Genomic DNA, 20,462 nt, shown 5'->3' with positions numbered 1-20,462 from the left:
TTGCATTCCCAGCAACAGTGCAACAGGGTTCCTTTTTCTCCACTTCCTCACCAGCACTTGTTTCTTGTGGTTTCAGTTGTAACCATTCTGACAGGTATGTGAGAGGATATCTCATTATGCTTTCAATTTAGGTTTCCTTAATGAATGATGTTGAGCATCTTTTCATGTGTCTGTTGGCCATTTGTCTTCTTTGGAGAAATGTCTGTTCATGTCTTCTGTCCATGGTTTCATTGGATTGTGGGTGTGTGTGTGTGTGTGTGTGTGTGTGTGTGTGTTGAGTTGTATCGGTTCTTTATATATTTTGGACACTAACCCTTTATATATCATTTGCAAATATCTTCTCCTATTCAGTAGGTTGCCTTTTAGTTTTATTGTTTCCTTTGCTCTGTGGAAGCTTTTTATTCTGATGTAGTCCCAATAGTTTATGTTTGCTTTTATTTCCCTTGCCTCAGGAGACCTATCTAGAAAAATGTTGACAGCCAGTGTCAGAGAAATTATTGCCTGTGCTCTCTTCTAGGATTGTTATGGTTTCAGGTCTCACATTTAGGTCTTTAATCCATTTTGAGTTTATTTTTGTGTATGGTGGAAGAATATGGTCCAGTTTCATTCTTTTGCATGTGACTGTCCAGTTTCTCAATACCTTTTATAGGAAAGACTGTTTTTCTCCCATTGGACATTGTCTCCTGCTTTGTCATAGAATAATTGACTGTAGGGGCGCCTGGGTGGCTCAGTTGGTTGGGCGTCTGACTTCGGCTCAGGTCACGATCTCACGGTCCGTGAGTTCGAGCCCTGCGTCGGGCTCTGGGCTGATGGCTCAGAGCCTGGAGCCTGCTTCTGATTCTGTGTCTCCCTCTCTCTCTGCCCCTTCCCCGTTCATGCTCTGTCTCTCTGTCTCAAAAATAAATAAACGTTAAAAAAAAAAAAAGAATAATTGACTGTATAATCATGGGTTTATGTCTGGGCTTTCTGTCCTATTCTTTTGATCTTTGTGTCTGTTTTTATGCCAATACCATTCTGTTTTGATTACTACAGCTTTGTAATATAATTTGAAGTCAGAATTGTGATACCTTCAGGTTTTTTTTTTTCTTCTAGATTGTTTTGGCCATTCAGGGTCTTTTGTGTTTCCATGCAAATTTTAGGAGTATTCTAGTTCTGTGAAAAATGGTGTTGGTATTTTGATAGGATGGCATTTAATGTGTAGATTGCTTTGGGTAGTATGGGCATTTTATTTCTCTATTTTTAAAGTTTATTTTGAGAGGGAGAGAAAGTGCATGTGAACAGAGGAGGGGCAGAGAGAGGGAGAGAGAGAATCCCAAGCAGGCCCTCATCTGTCAGCCCAGAGCCCGAAGCAGGGCTTGGCCCCACGAACCTCAGGGTCATGACCCTGAGCTGAAATCAGGAGTTGGATGCTTAACCAGCTGAGCCACCCAGGTACTCCAGTATGGACATTTAAATAGTATTTGTTCTTTCAGTCCATGAGCGTGGAATATCTTTCCATTTGTTTCTGTTATCTTAAGGTTCTTTCATCAGTGTTTTATAGTTTTCAGAATATAGGTCTTTCACTTCCTTAAGTTTATTCCTAAGTGTCTTATTTTTGATGCAATTGTAAATGAGATTGCTTTCTTAATTTCTCTGTGCTTCATTATTAGTGTATAGAAATGCAGTGGGAGGGTGCCTGGGTGGCTCAATTGGTTAAGTGTCCAACTCTTGATTTCATCTCAGGCCTTCACCTCAGGGTCATGAGTCCAAGCCCCATGTTGGGCTGTGCACTGGGTGTGGGGAGAAAAGCAAAAAGAAATGCAGTGCATTTCTGTATGTGGATTTTGTGTGCTGTGACCTTACTGAATTCATTTATTCATTTATCAGTTCTAGTAACTTCTGGTGGAGTCTTCCAAGTTTTCTATATATAGTATCATGTCATCTGCAAGTAATGAAAGTTTTACTTCCTTACTAATTTGGATGCCTTTTATTCCTTCATCTTGTCTGATTTCTGTGGCTAAGACTTCCAGTACTATGTTGAATAAAAGTGGTGAGATTGGACATCCCTGTGTTGCTCCTGTTCTAAGGTGGAAAGCTTAGTTTTTCACCATTCAGTATGATATTAGCTGTGGGTTTTTCATATATGGTCTTTATTATGTTGAGGTACGTTTCTTCTAAACATATTTTGTTGAGGGTTTTTATCATGAATGGATCTTGTACTTTGTTAAATGCTTTTTCTGCGTCTATTGACATGATCATATGGTTTTATCCTTTCTGTTATTGATGTGATGTATTACATTGATTTGTGAATTTTGAACCACCCTTGCAACCCAGGATTAAATCCTACTTGATTGTGGTGAATGATTGTTTTTTAATGTATTGTTGGATTAGGTTTGCTAGTATTTTGTTGAGGAATTTTTGTATCTATGTTCATCAGAGATAATTGGCTTGTAATTCTCTTTTTTTGTAATACATATCTGTATCTGGTTTTGGTATCAGGGTAACACAGGCCTCCTAAAATGAATTTGGAAGTTTTCCTTCCTCTTCTGGTTTTTGGAATAGTTTGAGAAGAACAGGTATTCATACTCTTTAAATATTTGGTTGAATTTACCTATGAAGCCATCTGGTCCTGGACTCTTGTTGGAATTTTTTGATGACTGATTCAATTTCATTGTAGGTGATCAGTTTTTTCAATTTTTGTTTTTCTTCCTGATTCAGTTTTGGGATGTGATATGTTTTTTAGGAGTTTATCCATATCTTCTAGGTTGTACAACTTGTTGGCATATAGTTTTCCATGTCTTTTATAACCCTTTGTATTTTTGTTTTATTGGTTATTTCTCCTTTTCATTTCTAATTTTTTTTTTTTTTTAAGTTTCTATGTTGTTTATTTCTGCTCTATTTTTTTTTTTCTTTTGAGAGAGAGAGTGCTTGCACGCAAGCGGGGAAGGGGCAGAGAGAGAAGTAGAGAGAGAATTTCAGGCAAGCTCTGTGCTGTCAGCATGAAGCCAAATGCAGGGCTTGAGATCATGACCTGAGCTGAAACCAAGAGTCTGATGCTCAATCAACTGAGCCATCCAGGCACCCCTCTGGTCTAATCTTTATTATTTCTTTCCTTCTACTTGTTTGGGATTTTGTTTGTTCTTTGTCTCATTTAGGTGTAAGGTTAGGTTGTTTATTTGGGATTTTTCTTGCTTCTTGAGGTAGGCCTGTATTGCTTGCTATAAACTTCCCTCTTAGAACAGTTTTTGCTTCATCCCAAAGATTTTTGAACCATTTTGTTTCCATTTTCATTTTTCTCCATGTAATTTTCAATATCTGCTTCATTTCTTGGTGTCCCATTCATTGTTTACTAGCATGTTATTTTTAACCTTTATGTATATCTGTGATCTTTCCAGATTTTTTCTTTGATTTCTAATTTCATAATTAGAAAAGATGAATGGAACAACTTCTGTCTTTTTGAATTAATTGAGACTTACTTTGTGGTCTAATATGTGATCTATTCTGGAACATGTTTTATGTGAAAAGAATTTTTATTCTGTTTCCAGATGGAATGTTTGGATATATCTGTTAAATCCATTTTGTCCAATGTGTCATCCAAAGCCACTCTTTCCTTGTTGGTACTGTTTGGATGATCTGTTCATTGATGTAAGTGGGATGTTAAAGTCCTTTAATATTACTGTATTGCTATCAATTAGCTCCTTTATGTTATTAGCTGCTTTTATGTATTTGGATGTTTTCCTGTTGGGTGCATAAATATTTACAGTTTTCATATTTTCTTGTTGGATTGTCTCCTTAATGATAAATCATGTCCTTCTTTGTCTCTTGTTACAGTCTTTGTTTTAAAGTGGAATACCAGGGGCGCCTGAGTGGCTCAGTTGGTTAAGCATCTGACTTCAGCTCAGGTCATGATTTCACAGTTCATGAGTTTGAGCCCTGCGTTGGACTCTGTGCTGACAGCTCAGCCTGGAGCCTGCTTAGGCTTCTGTATCTCCCTCTCTCTCTGCTGCTTTCCTGCTCATGCTCTGTCTCTCAAAAATAAATAAAGATTAAAAAAAATTAAGAAAAAAAAGTGACATACCAGTTTACACTGATATTCTGGGCGTGCATGATAGTACTTCATAATAATGTGCACTTTTTCATATGCATATTGACCACTTCAGTATTCTCATGAAATTCAAGAATTTCTTGTTTGCTCAAATCTTTAGCCCATTTTAATTTTTATTATATATTTTTAAAATATTTATTTGAGAGAGGTGGTGCATGAGTGGGGGTGTGGCAGAGAGTGAGGGAAAGAAAGAATCCCAATCAGAGTCCACAGTGTCAGTGTAGAGCCCTACATGGAGCTCTATCCTGTGAATTGTGAGATCACATGACCTGAGATGAAATCAGGAGTTGGATGCTTAACTGACTGAGCCCCCAGGTGCCCCTCACCCATTTTTAAATTGGACTTTTAGTATTTTGCTTATTGATTTGTAGGACTTTTTTGCATATTCTTGACATGAGTCCTTTGTCTGATATATGCATTGTGAATATTTTCGGTCTGGCTTGCCTTTTTCATTTCTGTATGGTATAAAGTAGGGACGTTATATCTTTATTATGTATCATATAAACATTTACTCCCACCTGTTTTTGCCTTTTACTATTCTCTTTTGTTGTATATAGTTCTTTTTATTTTAATCAGTTTTTTTTATGGTTTAAAGCTTCATTTCATGTTTGGAAAGCCTCTGCCACCGAAAGGCTATGAGAGATTTTCCTCCAGTATTTTCTTTTAATACTTTCATAGTTTTTTTTGTTGTATTTAACTTTTTTGTTTTTACTTTTTTTAATGTTTTTATTCATTTTTGAGAGAGAGACAGCAGTTGCATCCACAAATGTGCATGAATGGGGGAGGGGCAGAGAGAGAGAGGGACAGAGGATCTGAAGCGGGCTCTGTGCTGACAGCAGTGAGCCTGAGGCCGGGCTTGAACTCACAAACCATGAGATCATGATCTGAGCTGAAGTCAGATGCTCAGCCAACTAAGCCACTTGGTGCCCCTGTCATATTTAACTTTTTAATCTGTTTGGAGTATATTTTTGTGGAGTGCAATATGAGATAGGTATTTTTTTTTAACACAAAGTTAGTCATTTGTTCTAATACCATATATTCCACTTATTTAAAATGCAACTGTTAATATATATAGTAAATTCCTTTGTGTATTTTAGCTTGTTTCTGGAGTATTAGGGAGACCTAATATCTTTGCAATTTTCTTATCCACTAGCAAGAATATATTTTCATTTATTCAGGTCTTATTTGTTTAAAACAGGCTTATAGTTTACTTTTATTTCCCTCTGTCTCCTTTCTTTTTTTCTTTTCCAGTTCTTATTAAATGTTGCCTAGAGACTTTACAGTTTTTTGCTGTATAAATTGGACCATCTATGCTCCACCACTGTGATAATTTTATTTGTTGCTGATGTATATTAATGTCACACCCATTAATTGTGGATTATAGTTATATAGCCTAATAGTTTTGAAGCTGATTCTCTTAGGTTTTTCAGGTAGATATGCAATATATAAAAATGTGAGGGGTGCCTGGGTGGCTCAGTTGGTTGAGCGTTTGACTTCACCTCAGGTCATGATCTCACGGTTAGTGAGTTTGAGTCCCACATCAGGCTTTGTGCTGACAACTTGGAGCTTGGAGCCTGCACTTTCTCTCTGTCCCTCCCCTCCTCACGCTCTGTGTCTCTCTCTCAAAAATAAATTAACATTAAGAAAATGTGAATTTATGTTTTCTTAGTATTAATGTCTTTTTTCCTCTCATACAGAGAAATGCTAAATAATAGTGGAATACTTTCTTCATTCCATTCTTTTTTTAGGTAAATAACTTAAAATATCTCCCATTAGCAATGATGTTTGTTCTGTGTCTGAAAAAGTTTTCTTTTGTTCCTTCCAATTAAAGAGTTTTAATTCAAAGAGTGCTAAGTCAGATAAAGTGATTCAGGGGGATTTAATCAAGTGATCATGTCATTTTTTTCACTTTTATCTAATAATGTAATAGATGATAATGGATTTTTGGGGCGCCTAGGTGCTTCAGTCGATTAAGCATCTGACTCTTGATTTCAGCTCAGTTCATGATCTCATGGTTCTTGAGTTTGAGACCTGCACTGGGCTCCTGGCTGACAGTGCAGATCCTGCTTGGGATTCTGTCTTTCTCCCTCTCCCTCTGCCCCTTCCTGGAGTTCTCTCTTTTGCTCTTTCTTTCACTTTCTTTCTTTCCTTCTTTCTCTTTCTCTGAAAATAAAGACACTTAAAAAAAAGGATAAGTGTGGAACCATCTTTGAATTCATAGAATAATACTTAGTCAAAGAGATATTTAGTATCTTGTTGAATCAATCTATGAACACTTAATATAGGACATTTGTATTTACATTTGACCCTTCAACAGCATGGGGGTTAGTAGTGCCAACCTTGCCTTGCAGTTGAAAATCCACCTATAACTTGACTCCCCAAAAACTTAGTACCTAATAGCCTACTGTTGACTGGCAGCCTTACCAATAATATAAACAGCACATATTTTGTATGTTATATGTATTAAATACTATGTTGTTACTATAAAGTAAGCTAGAGGAAAGAAGATAATAAGAAAATTATAAGGAGCGGGCACCAGGGTGGCTCAGTCAGTTAAGCATCCGACTTTGGCTCAGGTCAAGGTCTCACGGTTCATGAGTTTGAGCCCCACATCAAGGCTCTCTGCTGTCAGCACAGAGCCTGTTTTAGATCCTCTGTCCCCCTCTCTTCTCTCTCTGTCCCTCCCTTGCTTGTGCTCTCACTCTCTCTCTAAAATAAGTTAAAATGTTTAAAAAAATTATAAGGAAGAGAAAATACGTGTACAATACTGTAAAAAAAAAAATACACATGTAAGTGGATCTGCACAGTTCAAAGCTGTGTTCAAGCGTCACCTGTATATTTATAGTGAATTTGGTCTGAGATTATCCTTTTTCTGAACCCTTAGTCTGCATGTTAAAATTATGGACTATAGACTATTTTGTTAGAATTATGCTAGTGTCATGAAATGAGAACATTTTCCAGTTTTCTCTATGCTTTGGAACAGTCAGAAAACAAGGAACTATCTGTTCCTTGAAGGTTCGATAGAATTAAGTAGCCTCTTATCAGTTGGATCTAGTGCCTTTTTGAGGCATTTATCTTTAGGTTCTTTTCCCATTTCCTCCATGATCTTGGTCTGCTTGGATTTTTTTTATCATTTCTTTAGTTTTGCTAATTTATATTTCCTTAAAGAGCCATGTATTTCATCTATTGTTTAAATGTATTAGTACAATATCATACGCATTGTTATGATATTTAAAATCTTTGTATCATTTCTCATATGTTCTTAATTTGTTTTGTCTTTTTTTTTTTTTTGGTAGAATATATGAATGGGGGAGAGGGTCAGAGAGAGAGAGAGAGAGAGAGAGAGAGAGAGAGAGAATCTTAAGCAGGCTCCACTCCCAGCATGTGGTCCAATGCAGGGCCCAAATGGGATCCTGACCTGAGTTGAAATCTAGTTGGAGGCTCAACCTCAACGGACTGAGCCAGCCAGACCCTCCTTGTCTTTTTTTTTTATTATTAAATTTAATTAATTAATTAATTTAAAAGAATTTTTTTTTTAACGTTTATTTATTTTTGAGACAGAGAGAGACAGAGCATGAACGGGGGAGGGTCAGAGAGAGAGGGAGACACATAATCTGAAACAGGCTCCAGGCTCTAAGCTGTCAGCACAGAGCCCAACGCGGGGCTCGAACTCACGGACTGCAAGATCATGACCTGAGCTGAAGTCAGCCGCTCAACCGACTGAGCCACCCAGGTGCCCCTAATTTATTTATTTTTTAATGAGACTGGATGGTTTGTTTTTTGGCCTTTTTGAAGAATGTGTTTTTCATTTTATTCTACACTATTTTTTTCCTTGTTCACTAATTTCTGTCATTTCAATTTTTTTTGGTTGTTTTCAAATTCTAGAAATGCACTTAGAAGTACGTTTGTTTATGACTCCAAAGTGACTGAGGGCGTTGTTTGTATTCGTTATTTGTTACTATATATTCTAATAGGATTGTGAATCAGTTCTTTGAGACTTTAAAATCGGACCATTCTTCTCTTCCTGCTGATATTATATAGGCAGTGCTTTTAAAATTTTAGTGTGCATCAGAATCACCTGCATTAAACAATAGAAAATGTAAATGTTGCCCTATCCCTCACACTTCCTTTTTTTTTTTTTAAACAAAAATTCCAAAATTCTAATGGTCACTGGGATAAAACCTGTTCTTTACTGCCTTTATTGCCTTCGATGTGTTTGCTTACCTTTGACAGTTACAGTTAGCATCTTTACCAGTTTATTCTCTTTATTCCTCTTGATTGCTCTTTCAGTGTTTTTTTCCAGCACTGCATTTTCAGTCGTTTGTGAACTTCTTCTGTTTTATCAATATCTATTTTCCCTTCTCCTCTCCTTTCCGTTTTTTAAAAAGATGAGGGAATTTTAAAGTAGTTACATAAAATTCTCCAAGTGTTTTATGAGGGAGACACTCCCCTGTTCCTGTAGGAATTTTTGAATAGGGACAACTTGTCTGGAATGCAGTTTTGGAACTTGCATCAAGTTTTATATTTGTTTACATTTTTTTGAGCTGTGATTGATCATAAGGAAATAATCCAAATTTTGGATGTATGTCTGCATATAAAAGCAATCATAGTTTTATATCTAATTGTGAAAAATTGGAAAGTCCATGTCCATAGTAATGCAGAGTTTAAATGAATTATGATATATCCATGGAATGGAATATTATGCAGCTATTAAAGTGTTTATAGAGTGTTTTAGTGGTATGAGAAGGTATAAATGCTAAAGGAATAAGAATCATGATTAAATTGTGTAAGTGGCTTAGTCTTAATTAGTTAAATGTGTTTATTGTGTGTATGGGTGATGTCAATATAAATTTATTTGGAACATCTGAGTATTTTCACAATCAGAAAAATATACTGTATTTTTGAAAGGTATTTAGGATTTGATAGTGTTCATCAATAGAAATTATTAAGATAGGCTTGTAGTATGATTCAAACAGGCACAAGATTACATATTTATTACAATGTTCAAATTTTATCATGGCATAGGGGTGCCTGGCTGGCTCTGTCAGAAGAGTGTGTGACTCTTGATCTCAGGGTTGTGAGTTCAGGCTCCACACTGGATATAGAGACTACTTAAAAATAAAATCTTAAATAGATTTTATCATGGGTAAAACATAGCTACTAAATGTAAGACTGAACTAATGAACAATACCTTGTCGATTTTATAAATTTAGGGCTTTTTTTAATTATAAAAAATATTTACTGTTGTACAAAACTGAAATAATATAATGGTATTTAAAGTGAATACTGAAAATTCCCTGTGTATCCACTTATTTACTTTTAACACAAATAGGTTCATACTATACTATTTTGGAGTTTTTTAACATAATCATGTCATTCTTCCCTTAACTTGAAGACTATTCCTTGTAAATGTATGTGGGTTTAAGAAAAGCAGAAATTAAGAACAAGATCATAATGGTAAATTTGCCTTTGTTGGCCTTTCTCCTTCATGAAATCCATAATTGAAAATAGAGCCTCTGAAACAGGGAAATTTTATAATTATATAGAACAACTAAGATATTTTTTTCTTCAAATCTTCCTCTGTGTGTGTGTGTGTGTGTGTGTGTGTGTGTGTGTGTGTGTGTGTGTTTTAATTATGGTACTATATTTTTATATAATAGGCACAGGTACAATGTCAACAGCAGCATGAACAACAGAAAACAGATTTAGAAATCCTCCATCAACGAAACATCCAGCAGCTACAAAACAAATTATCTGAGTTAGAAGCAGCTAATAAGGACCTAATGGAAAGAAAATATAAAGGAGACTCTACCATCAGAGAACTGAAAACAAAACTCTCTGGTGTTGAAGAGGTATTGAACTTTGAGTTTGTTCCCCCCACCACCAATTTAAAATAGTGTTTTAGTTTGGTGACTTTATTACTTGTGTGCATTGTGTTTCTCTAATGCTTTGCAAGGCTCTCTTGGTGGTGTTAGGGTAATCAGTTCAGACAGTGCAAAAATATTGAGAATCTAAAATCTGATAGAAAATGATAATTCAGAACAGAACTGAGGTAAAATTGGATACTTTCAGTTAAGGTTTTGAGGGGTAGGTCATTGGCACAGTGATCAGTGTACTTTTAATATCCTCACAGTGTCTATGGGTCCGTATACTCAGTGTTGACAGGACTGGTTCTTTCAGCCTACCTAACATACCAAACAACTATATGAAGTTGTGTCTAATAATAATAATGATACTTTGTTAGTAATGATAGTAGCTACGCTTACTGAACACATGCTATGTGACAGGCACTGTGTAACTATTTTACATATAGTAAACCATTTAATTTTCGTAACAATTATTTTATTTATTTATTTATTTATTTTTAATTTTTTAATTATTTTTTTTTCCAATTCTCTTAAAGAAGGTACTATTAACGCCATCTGATAAACTAAGGCACAGAAAAGTTAAGTAACTTGCCCAAGGTCACATAGCCAGTAAGTAGAAGAGAAAGGATTGGAACCTCTATTATTTGCTTGTCTTTAGAACTCCCTTGTTCTTTCAGTCAACAGAGACATTTCTTAAATCTTGCTATAGTGACACATTGTTGATGCTTTGGCCCTGATATTAGACTCCTTCCTAGCATTATTATACATTAATGTCATGAATTAATCAGGAAACGTAGATTTTGTTAAATCTATCGTATATTTTTAAAATTTTTTTAATGTTTATTTTTGAGAGAAAGAGTGGGGGAGGGGCAGAGAGAGAGAGAGGGAGACACAGAATCCAGAGCAGAGACACAGAGTGGGGGAGGGGCAGAGAGAGAGAGAGAGAGAGAGAGAGGGAGACACAGAATCCAAAGCAGGCTCCAGGCTCTGAGCTGTCAGCACAGAGCCCCATACGGGGCTCGAGCCCACAAGCTGTGAGATCATGACCTGATCTGAAGTCCGACGCTTAACTGATTGAACCACCCCAAGTCTATCATATTTAAAGATCACCAGGGGCGCCTGGGTGGCGCAGTCGGTTAAGCGTCCGACTTCAGCCGGGTCACGATCTCGCGGTCCGTGAGTTCGAGCCCCGCGTCGGGCTCTGGGCTTGATGGCTCAGAGCCTGGAGCCTGTTTCCGATTCTGTGTCTCCCTCTCTCTCTGCCCCTCCCCGTTCATGCTCTGTCTCTCTCTGTCCCAAAAAATAATAATAAATAAACGTTTAAAAAAAAAAATGATCACCAGTGTTACTTGGGCTCATGGCACTTCCCATTCCATTTCACCAGTCTCTTGTGCTTAGGAAACTCTAAAGCCTGACTTGATGCTCACTGCCATTTATTATTTAGTATGTACCAGGCATTATGGTAAGCAAGGTGCATTAGGGTTCTTATGAAGATTAATTGAAGTAATTGATGAAGTGTTAATTCTGTTTTACAAATGAGGGAGCTGAGATTTATGTTAAAATAATTCCTAAGATTACACAGAAGAACCTAGATTTGTATTCAAATCCAGCAGAGTCTGCTTCTAAAACCACTATGGCATAATACTATAAAATTATTTTGTAAAGTTTTTGTTATGAAAGGTATGTAGGAATACTATATACAAGACTTGTGTATACTGGCGTATCTGGTGATATTAGCTGATTCAGGAGTGATCTGCCCTAGATTTTTAATAACCCATTTTTAATTAACAATTATGTTTGCTTGTTTTTGTTTTAAAGAGTGAACCAAGAGGGAATCCAGAAGTGCTAACAAATTTATTGACATGGAAAGATATTTGTAATATTTAAAGAAGTTAGATTATAAAACTGCACAGTATGAGCACTTTCTAAAAAAAATCCGTGTATATAAAAAGAGCAAAATGTTAACTCTAGGTCATAGCTGCCATCCTTGGCTAACTTTCGGATCAGTTGGAGAATGCTCAAATGCCCCAGTGCCCAGGACATACCTCATACTAACTGTAAATAAGACTCTCTTGGGGAGGGTACCAGGCACCAGTAGTTTTTAAAGCTTCCTAGGTGATTTCAATATGCATAGTAGCTTGAGAACCACTGCTTACGTGGTAGAATGCTAGGGCTTTTTATTTAGTTATTTATTTTATGTTTTTGAAATTCTGTTATAATGGGTGTTTATGACAAATGATTTTTTTAAAGTGTAAATTTAAAGATACCAAAAAATCCTTGTTACTAGTTTTTTAGAGTTGTAGTAATTTATTCATAAATGAGGATTATTTTCCTTGTTGTCAATGAATTAGATATTAGTATATTTTACAATTATTATTCAAATCTACAAGTTACATATACCTTTAGAGGGATATCCAAATCCTTTTTTAAAAAATCAATACTAGAACTTTAAAATTATTAAAGGTATTTTTAAAATATTTTAAACATCTTAATTATAAATAACCATAGTGGGCCAACTTCTCTTTTTTATGCTGCATTTTTTTTCTTTCTGTAGGAGCTCCAGCGGGCTAAGCAAGAAGTCCTCTCTTTGCGAAGAGAAAATTCTACCCTAGATGCTGAATGCCATGAAAAAGAAAAGCATATTAATCAGCTACAAACAAAAGTGGCTGTTTTAGAACAGGAAATCAAGGATAAGGACCAGCTTGTTTTAAGAACAAAAGAAGCATTTGATACAATCCAGGAACAAAAGGTCTATTTAAACATTTTTGAAACAAATTGATGATTACATTTACAAGTGATGCTTTTCTTAAACACAAGCATCTTATTAATTGTTCATGTTTTTAAAAATATGTATCAGGTGGCTTTAGAAGAAAATGGTGAGAAAAATCAGGTACAACTAGGAAAACTTGAAGCTACAATAAAATCATTATCAGCGGAACTTCTTAAGGTTCGTTTTTAAAAATAACAGAATATTAAATTTCATTGGATTAAGTAGAGATATACATATGAAGCTCTTTTACAGGCAAATGAAATTATCAAGAAGTTGCAGGGAGATCTGAAAACTTTAATGGGTAAATTGAAACTGAAGAATACAGTAACTATTCAGCAAGAGAAACTCTTAGCTGAGAAGGAAGAAAAATTACAAAAGGAACAAAAGGAATTACAAGATGTTGGACAGTCTCTCCGAATTAAAGAGCAAGAGGTGGTGAATATTTTCTGTTTTTGCATGTGTGACTATTTGCAAAGTTTAACAAATTTTCTTAGATGTAGATTTTAAATTTCCATTTTGTTATATTCGAGAATATCTTTGACTCCCCCCACCACCCCCCCCCCAACCTTTCAACAGAAGTTAATGTGTTACAACCTGAAAAGGTAGTTATCATGACTCAGGTACCTTGAGTGTTCATATATATGTACCGTATATGTGTATATACATATATAGATACACAGTTACACAGGAGAGCTATAATTCATTCTATTTAATAACAGTTAACAGTAATCAATTAATAGAAATACGTTTCAGTTTTTATTTAATTTTTATTATACTTATGAGGATTGACATATTTCAGGTATGTAAATTACAAGAACAATTAGAAGCTACAGTTCAAAAACTTGAAGAAAGCAAACAGCTTCTAAAAAATAATGAAAAGTGTAAGTATTTTAACTTTTTTTTTAAAAAAAAAGTTTTTTTAACATTTATTTGTTTTTGAGACAGAGAGAGACAGAGCATGAACGGGGGAGAGTCAGAGAGAGAGAGGGAGACACAGAATCTGAAACAGGCTCCAGGCTCTGAGCTGTCAGCACAGAGCCCGACGCAGGGCTTGAACTCACGAACCGCGAGATCATGACCTGAGCCGAAGTCAGATGCTTAACCGACTGAGCCACCCAGGCGCCCCTTAACTTTTTATGTAAAAGAAGTTTGTAACTGTACTCTTAATCTGAAAATGTTATTTGAATTCATAAAAGTCCAGGTAGATCAAGATACTGCTCCATACAGGTAATTTCTGTTTTAAATATACTGTCTCCATGTCTTTGCTACAGTAACTTATATATCAGCTGCCCTGTAAAACGGTTACCATTCTGAAGAAAACCATATTACATGTGTCAGTAACCCAAAATTAAGTGTTGAAAATATTAATGATAACTTAAGTTCTTCACTGATTAAAGTTCTTCACTACACCTTGTTTAATTGCTGTATTTACCTAATAGTAACAACATGAATTATTTGAAACTAAAATATAAGATCAAGCCTATAACATTTTCTCAGTGTTTAGTATTGGTTATCAGATAAGAGTGGGAACTTTAAGTAAACTAAGATATTATTCTAGAAATGAAAGCCTTGAAAGAGATCCTTGACCAGCAGAAATACATGTTTTGGATTGTAATAGGTTAAGGAGTTGTATGTGGTGGTTGCTCAAATAAGAGTCTTTAATGACAAAAATTTAGGTAAACCTGTAGTCTCCTGTGATATAAGGTAATCTTAAAGACTTTTTAAAAATCTCAGTATAATTTTTAAATGTTTTAAGTAATTAGAAAAAAATAATCAAAATTCTTTATCTTGTTTTGTTCTTTTATTTAAGTAATCACATGGTTAAATAAAGAACTAAATGAAAATCAGCTAGTGAGAAAGCAAGATGTATTGGGACCATCCACCACTCCGCCTGTACATTCGAGCAGCAACGCAATCAGAAGTGGGATTTCTCCTAATTCTAATGTGGTAAGATTTAAACTAAGGTGTGAGCGGTCGTTGGGGTGTCTGGATGGCTCAGTCGGTTAAGCATATGACTCTTGATTTTGGCTCAGGTTATGGTTTCACAGTTCGTGAGTTCGAGATATGTGTGGGGCTGCAGAATCTGCTTGGGATTCTCTTTCCCTCTCCCGTTTGTGCGCACGCGTGCTCTCTCTCTCTCTCTCTCTTTCTCTCTCAAATAAATAAACTTAAAAAAAAAATGATGTGAGTGGTCTTAGTACATTTCCTAAAACAAAAATATTCCCAGACTGTGAGGAAGTTTCCATGACTTCAGGTGCCGGTACTAATATGCATATTTCAGGTATGCAAATTATAAGAACAGTAAGACATGGGATTTAAAGTTTAAAGAGTCCTACAGTTATTAGCACAGTTATCATTAGAGTCCTGCAGTTACTAGTCCTACAGTTATTGGAAGTGTGACATATAGGTATACTTGCTCTTAGCAAAGAGGCTATTTTTCAAGGGCACACTTCTTTTTAAGATTTTATTCATATAGAAATCACTCATAACTAAAGTAATGCCACATGTGCTGAAAAGCTTACAGTATTCACGGGGCCTTAAGAAGGGAGAATAGGCTTTGGGCTCAAGTTTGGAACTGTGACGGATGGAGCCTAAACTGAATTCTATTTGAAAAATAGGAGGTGGGGGGGCAGAGAGAGAAAGAAGTGTCCTTTTATCAAGCTTGTCAGTTCTAGATTCCCGAAGGAGCTAGTTAGGAAATATAAGCCTTCTAGCTCCCAGTACCAGGAGCTTTTTCCTTGCAAGAAATTAGGGGAAACAGAAGAGCAGCTCCTTACGTCTGGGAGCTGGCTTGCTGCTATCAGCAACGCCCCGGTGTTGCTAGGAGAGCTGTCCTGACACTCACAACTAGGCATTGGGGCTCTCCTGTTGAACAAACGATGTAACAGAAAATCAACATCAGGCAAGGCCACTTTGTGACTGTGACGGATCAAGACAAAAACAAGACCACCTCATAATCATGTCAGACCACAATTTTAAAAAAATCATTGCCAAGCCACAAAACCACAAGTTTTCTCCTATCCTGGCTAATGTGGTTGGTTGTTGCTTCATTACCAATTATTGTTTTGGCCTTAGTACATTCTTCCTGACTTACAAGGTTTATTTCAGATAGTCACACAGTTATCCTTATTTACAGATAGCATCCAACCCACAACAAAGCCACACTTTATTAAACTCTCCCTTAAACCACCTAACACATAAGTCCAATAAATAAGTCCCTTTAACACCTTCATACTGCCACATCCCTTTTACTAGGTTCCCCACAGTGTGCAGTCTCCATTGTTTGCAAGGAGCAGTAAACCCAGGGTGTCACCTAAAGATACGTTTCTGGTAGTTTTTGGTTGGAGAGCACTGGCAGAGGATTTAAAATGTAAATACTTAATTGAAGTTTAAATCTATCCCAATAAATCAGGTAGTACTTAATCAGATAGTACTTGATGTTTAAAGAGAGGAATGGATTTTTGCTAAATAGAAAAAGGTGTAGAAAGAAGTGCCCACTGCTGAATGACAAACTTGAAAAAATTTGACAGGCTTGACCTTCATGACTTTGTAAAAGGTATTTTTTGTCATGTAAGCACTGATGTACGTAATTGCTTCCTAAGATTTGTGTTTCAGTTGCGCTCTTATAAAAATAAACTGTTTTCGTAACATTGGTTAATGGTGGTGTCACCATATTGAAAATCACTGACAAAGCCAGTTATTGTGTCAGGTAGTCCATGTAAGAACATGTCTTGGGGTCCGTGGGTGGCTCAGCTGGTTAAGTGTCTGACTTCGACTTAGGTTGTGATCTCACTGTTCGTAAGTTCAAGCCCCATGTCAGGCACTGTGCTGTTATACTCATTTTGGTGGAAAATTATTTTTATTTTATATCTGATTGGCTTATTGAACTGTTACTCCATCCTTCCAGCATCCCTTCTTTTAGGAATGGAAGGCCTGTAGGGAACCCAGGTGTTCAGAGAGGTTTAGAGAGGCTGCTGTTTGAACTCCGTTCAAAGCCAGATCCAATGGTTGACTTTGTCAAGCTTGTATAGCCACTCTTTAAAAAGCCTTAAGGTATCCTAGCCTCATGCTATGTAATAAAGCAGAGTTTTGGTGTCATGATAAGATTAGCCTCTAAGATAGTACTCAATTATTATAACAGATGCTGATGCCTCCTGGATTGGCAAATACTAATGTCTCATCCTTAACCTTTTTTATGTTTTTATTTTTAGGTTGATGGTAGACTTACTTACCCAGCCTGTGGGATTGGTTATCCTGTCTCCTCTGCATTTGCATTCCAGAATACCTTTCCTCATCCTATATCTGCCAAAAATAACATCCATCCAGTTTCAGGACCAAAGGTAGACACATTAATACCTTTTTGAGGCAAGGTGTAGCAACTTATTAAATATTTTTAATTTGAAAAATTACCTTAGCCTTTGATCGCTTGCTAAGTATTGAATATCTAGTTCATTCTTATAGGAAATACTATCTGCTCTATATGGTATTTCTTGAATCACTGTAATTTATAAAAAGGTAGACATCAGTATGCTTAAACTTGATTCCTATTCAACCTCTTTCTCCATTTTTATTCATTCTGTGTTTAATCTTTTACAACTCTTAAACTTAACTAGGATTATTGACTTCATACTGTTGATGTATTAACTATGGTGACCTTTTTGGATCCTTTTGCTAGGATTTAAAGGTCTGAAAAGGCAGGATTATAGCATATTCTACAATGTAGTTCTGGCAACATCTTAAATAGCATAGGGCTAACATTTCCTCAAATCTGATTTATTTGCTGAGACTTTTTTCCTACCCGCTTGAGTTCTTCATTGTCATTGTTATTACTAATGTCTTAGGTTTATATATTGTTTTCATATGTATAATTTTATCTTCACAATAATTTCATCCACCAGACCAACCACTGATTCCGTTTCATTACTAACTTTAGGTCAAAAAAATTTTTTTTTCCTAAATCTTGGGGCGCCTGGGTGGCTCAGTCGGTTAAGCGTCCGACTTCGGCTCAGGTCATGATCTCGCGGTCTGTGAGTTCGAGCCCCGCGTCGGGCTCTGTGCTGACAGCTCAGAGCCTGGAGCCTGTTTCAGAGTCTGTGTCTCCCCCTCTCTGACCCTCCCCCATTCATGCTCTGTCTCTCTCTGTCTCAAAAATAAATAAACATTAAAAAAAAATCTTGAAGACAAACTTTTTAAAAAAATTTTTTTTAAATGTTTATTTATTTTTGACAGAGAGAGACAGAGCATGAGCTGGGGAGGGGCAGAGAGAGAGGGAGACACAGAATCTGAAGTAGGCTCCAGGTTCTGAGCTGTCAGCACAGAGCAGGACACGGGTCTCGAACTCACAGACCACGAGATCATGACCTGAGCCGAAGTCGGACACTCAACTGACTGAGCCACCCAGGCGCCCCAAGACAAACATTTTTGAAAAGAATATTTTATAAAATAACTGAGGACTTTGAAATTGCTATTATAAACCCTTTCTCAAAAGAAACCTGCATGGCTTAGTCGATGAAGTGTCTCTTAATCTTGGCTCAGGTTGTGATCTCACTGTTTGTGAAATCAAGCCCTGTGTCAGTCTCTGCACTGACAGTGTGGAGCCTGCTTGGGATTCTCTCCCTCCCTCTCTGCCCCCTGCTTGCCTGTGTGCTCTCTAAAAATAAATAAACTTACAAATAAATGCTTTGTTAAATTAGTTTTGGGCTGCTCTAAAAATAAGCTGCCTGTGTTGCTTAGGCATATGCCTTTTTGCCAAAGCCTTATTAACTGTCGTCTGGAGCTATTGAGAATTCTCAATGAAATGAGAACTAAACCTGAGTTTTATGCTTAGAATATCATTATGTAAAGAGTATTTAGATGCACTTAGGTGGCTTTTCTTGCATTGCTTGTTAAAGAGCATTAGATATGTGTGTTCAGAGGATTACTGTTGTTTTTTTACAATGTTAAGTAATTCTTGTACTGTTCATTAACTTTATTTGTCCATATTTTATTTTTAAATTTTGATTCCAGTATAATAAATATAGAGTGTTATATTAGTTTCAGGTGTATAATGTAGTGAATCAACAATTCTATGTATTACTCAGTGCTCATCAAGATGTACACTTTGAGAATGCAAGCTGGTGCAGCCACTCTGGAAAACAGTATGGAGGTTCCTCAAAAAACTAAAAATAGAACTACCCTACGACCCAGCAATTGCACTACTAGGTATTTATCCAAGGGATACAGGTGTGCTGTTTTGAAGGGACACATGTACCCCAATGTTTATAGCAGCACTATCAACAATAGCCAGAGTATGGAAAGAGCCCAAATGTCCATCGATGGATGAATGGATAAAGAAGATGTGGTGTGTTTGTGTGTATACCACAGAATACTATCGGCAGTCAAAAAGAATGAAATCTTGCCATTTGCAACTACATGGATGGAACTGGAGGGTATTATGCTAAGTGAAATTAGAGAAAGACAAAAATCATACGACTTCACTCATATGAGGACTTTAAGAGACAAAACAGATGAACATAAGGGAAGGGAAACTAATATAAAAACAGGGAGGGGGACAAAACAGAAGAGAGTCATAAATATGGAGAACAAACTGAGGGTTACTGGAGGGGGTGTGGGAGGGGGGATGGGCTAAATGGGTAAGGGGCATTAAGGAATCTAGTCCTGAAATCATTGTTGCACTATATGCTAACTAATTTGGATGTAAATTAAAAAAAATAAAAGATGAAAACAAAAAAAGACTAGCGAATACTGGAAAGTTTCAAGGGCAAAAATAAATAAATGTATACTTAATCCTCTTCATTAATTTCATCCATCCCTCCTGACCCCCCCTCTGGTAACCATCATTTTGTTTTCTGGTTTATCTCTTTTTTTTTTCCCTTGTTTTGTTTTTTAAATTCCACATGAGTGAAATCATGGGTATTTGTCTTTCTTTGACTTATTTCACATACTATTATATCTTTTAGCTCCATCCATGTTATTTATTGCAAATGGCAAGATTCATTCTTTTTTATGGCTGAATAGTATTCCAGTGTGTGTGTGTGTGTGTGTGTGTGTGTGTGTGTGTGTGTGTGTGTGTGTGTTGCATCATCATGACCCTTTCATCTCTTGATGGACCACTTGGGTTACTTCCATAATTTGGCTATTGTGTATAATGCTGCCATAAACATAGGGGTATATGTATCTTTTTGAATTAGTATTTTCATATTCATTGGGTAAATACCTGATATTTACTGGATCATATGGCAATTTTCTTTTTAATTTTTTGAGGAACCTCCATACTGTTTTCCACAGTGGCTGCACCAGTTTGCGTTCCCAACAACAGTATATGAGGGTTCCTTTTTCTCCACATCCTTGCCAACACCTGTTTTTCCTTTCTTTTCTTTTTTTCTTTTCTTTTCTTTTCTTTCCTTTCCTTTCCTTTCCTTTCCTTTCCTTTCCTTTCCTTTCCTTTCCTTTTCTTTTCTTTTTAATGGTTTCTTGAATATATTATTGTTTCTTCATGAATATCTGCATATTCAAGTGTGGTTGCATCTTGGGATCAAATTTTGTCTTGAGAATTATGATTGAATTGCTTTTTCATTTTTTTCTTTTTTTTTTTAATTCCAGTTAGTTAACAATGTTATTAGTTTCAGGTGTACACTACAGTAATTTAGCAGTTCCATACATCACCGCGTGCTCATCACAAGTGCATTCCTTGATCCCCACCACCTATTTAACCCATCTCCCCTTCCCCCTCTCCTCTGGT

The 20,462-nt window shown here is 36.3% G+C and overlaps 1 protein-coding gene across 2 annotated transcripts in view; it reads left to right on the top strand.

Annotated features, from left to right (window-relative positions):
• Positions 1 to 20,462, top strand: part of SASS6 (SAS-6 centriolar assembly protein) — a 56,955-nt gene that overhangs the window by 16,786 nt on the left and 19,707 nt on the right. For both annotated transcript variants that reach the window (XM_015073835.3, XM_027058498.2), the window contains 7 exons: positions 9,745 to 9,936; positions 12,506 to 12,700; positions 12,809 to 12,898; positions 12,974 to 13,153; positions 13,521 to 13,602; positions 14,532 to 14,668; positions 16,933 to 17,061. In XM_015073835.3, coding sequence (XP_014929321.1) covers positions 9,745 to 9,936; positions 12,506 to 12,700; positions 12,809 to 12,898; positions 12,974 to 13,153; positions 13,521 to 13,602; positions 14,532 to 14,668; positions 16,933 to 17,061 — 1,005 coding nt within the window. The remainder of the gene's footprint in view (positions 1 to 9,744; positions 9,937 to 12,505; positions 12,701 to 12,808; positions 12,899 to 12,973; positions 13,154 to 13,520; positions 13,603 to 14,531; positions 14,669 to 16,932; positions 17,062 to 20,462) is intronic.

The sequence above is a fragment of the Acinonyx jubatus genome, chromosome C1 (genome assembly GCF_027475565.1).
Source record: "Acinonyx jubatus isolate Ajub_Pintada_27869175 chromosome C1, VMU_Ajub_asm_v1.0, whole genome shotgun sequence".
NCBI lineage: Eukaryota > Metazoa > Chordata > Mammalia > Carnivora > Felidae > Acinonyx > Acinonyx jubatus.
The sequence above is the reverse complement of the archived record's forward strand: the minus strand, read 5'-3'. Positions and strand labels throughout refer to the sequence as shown.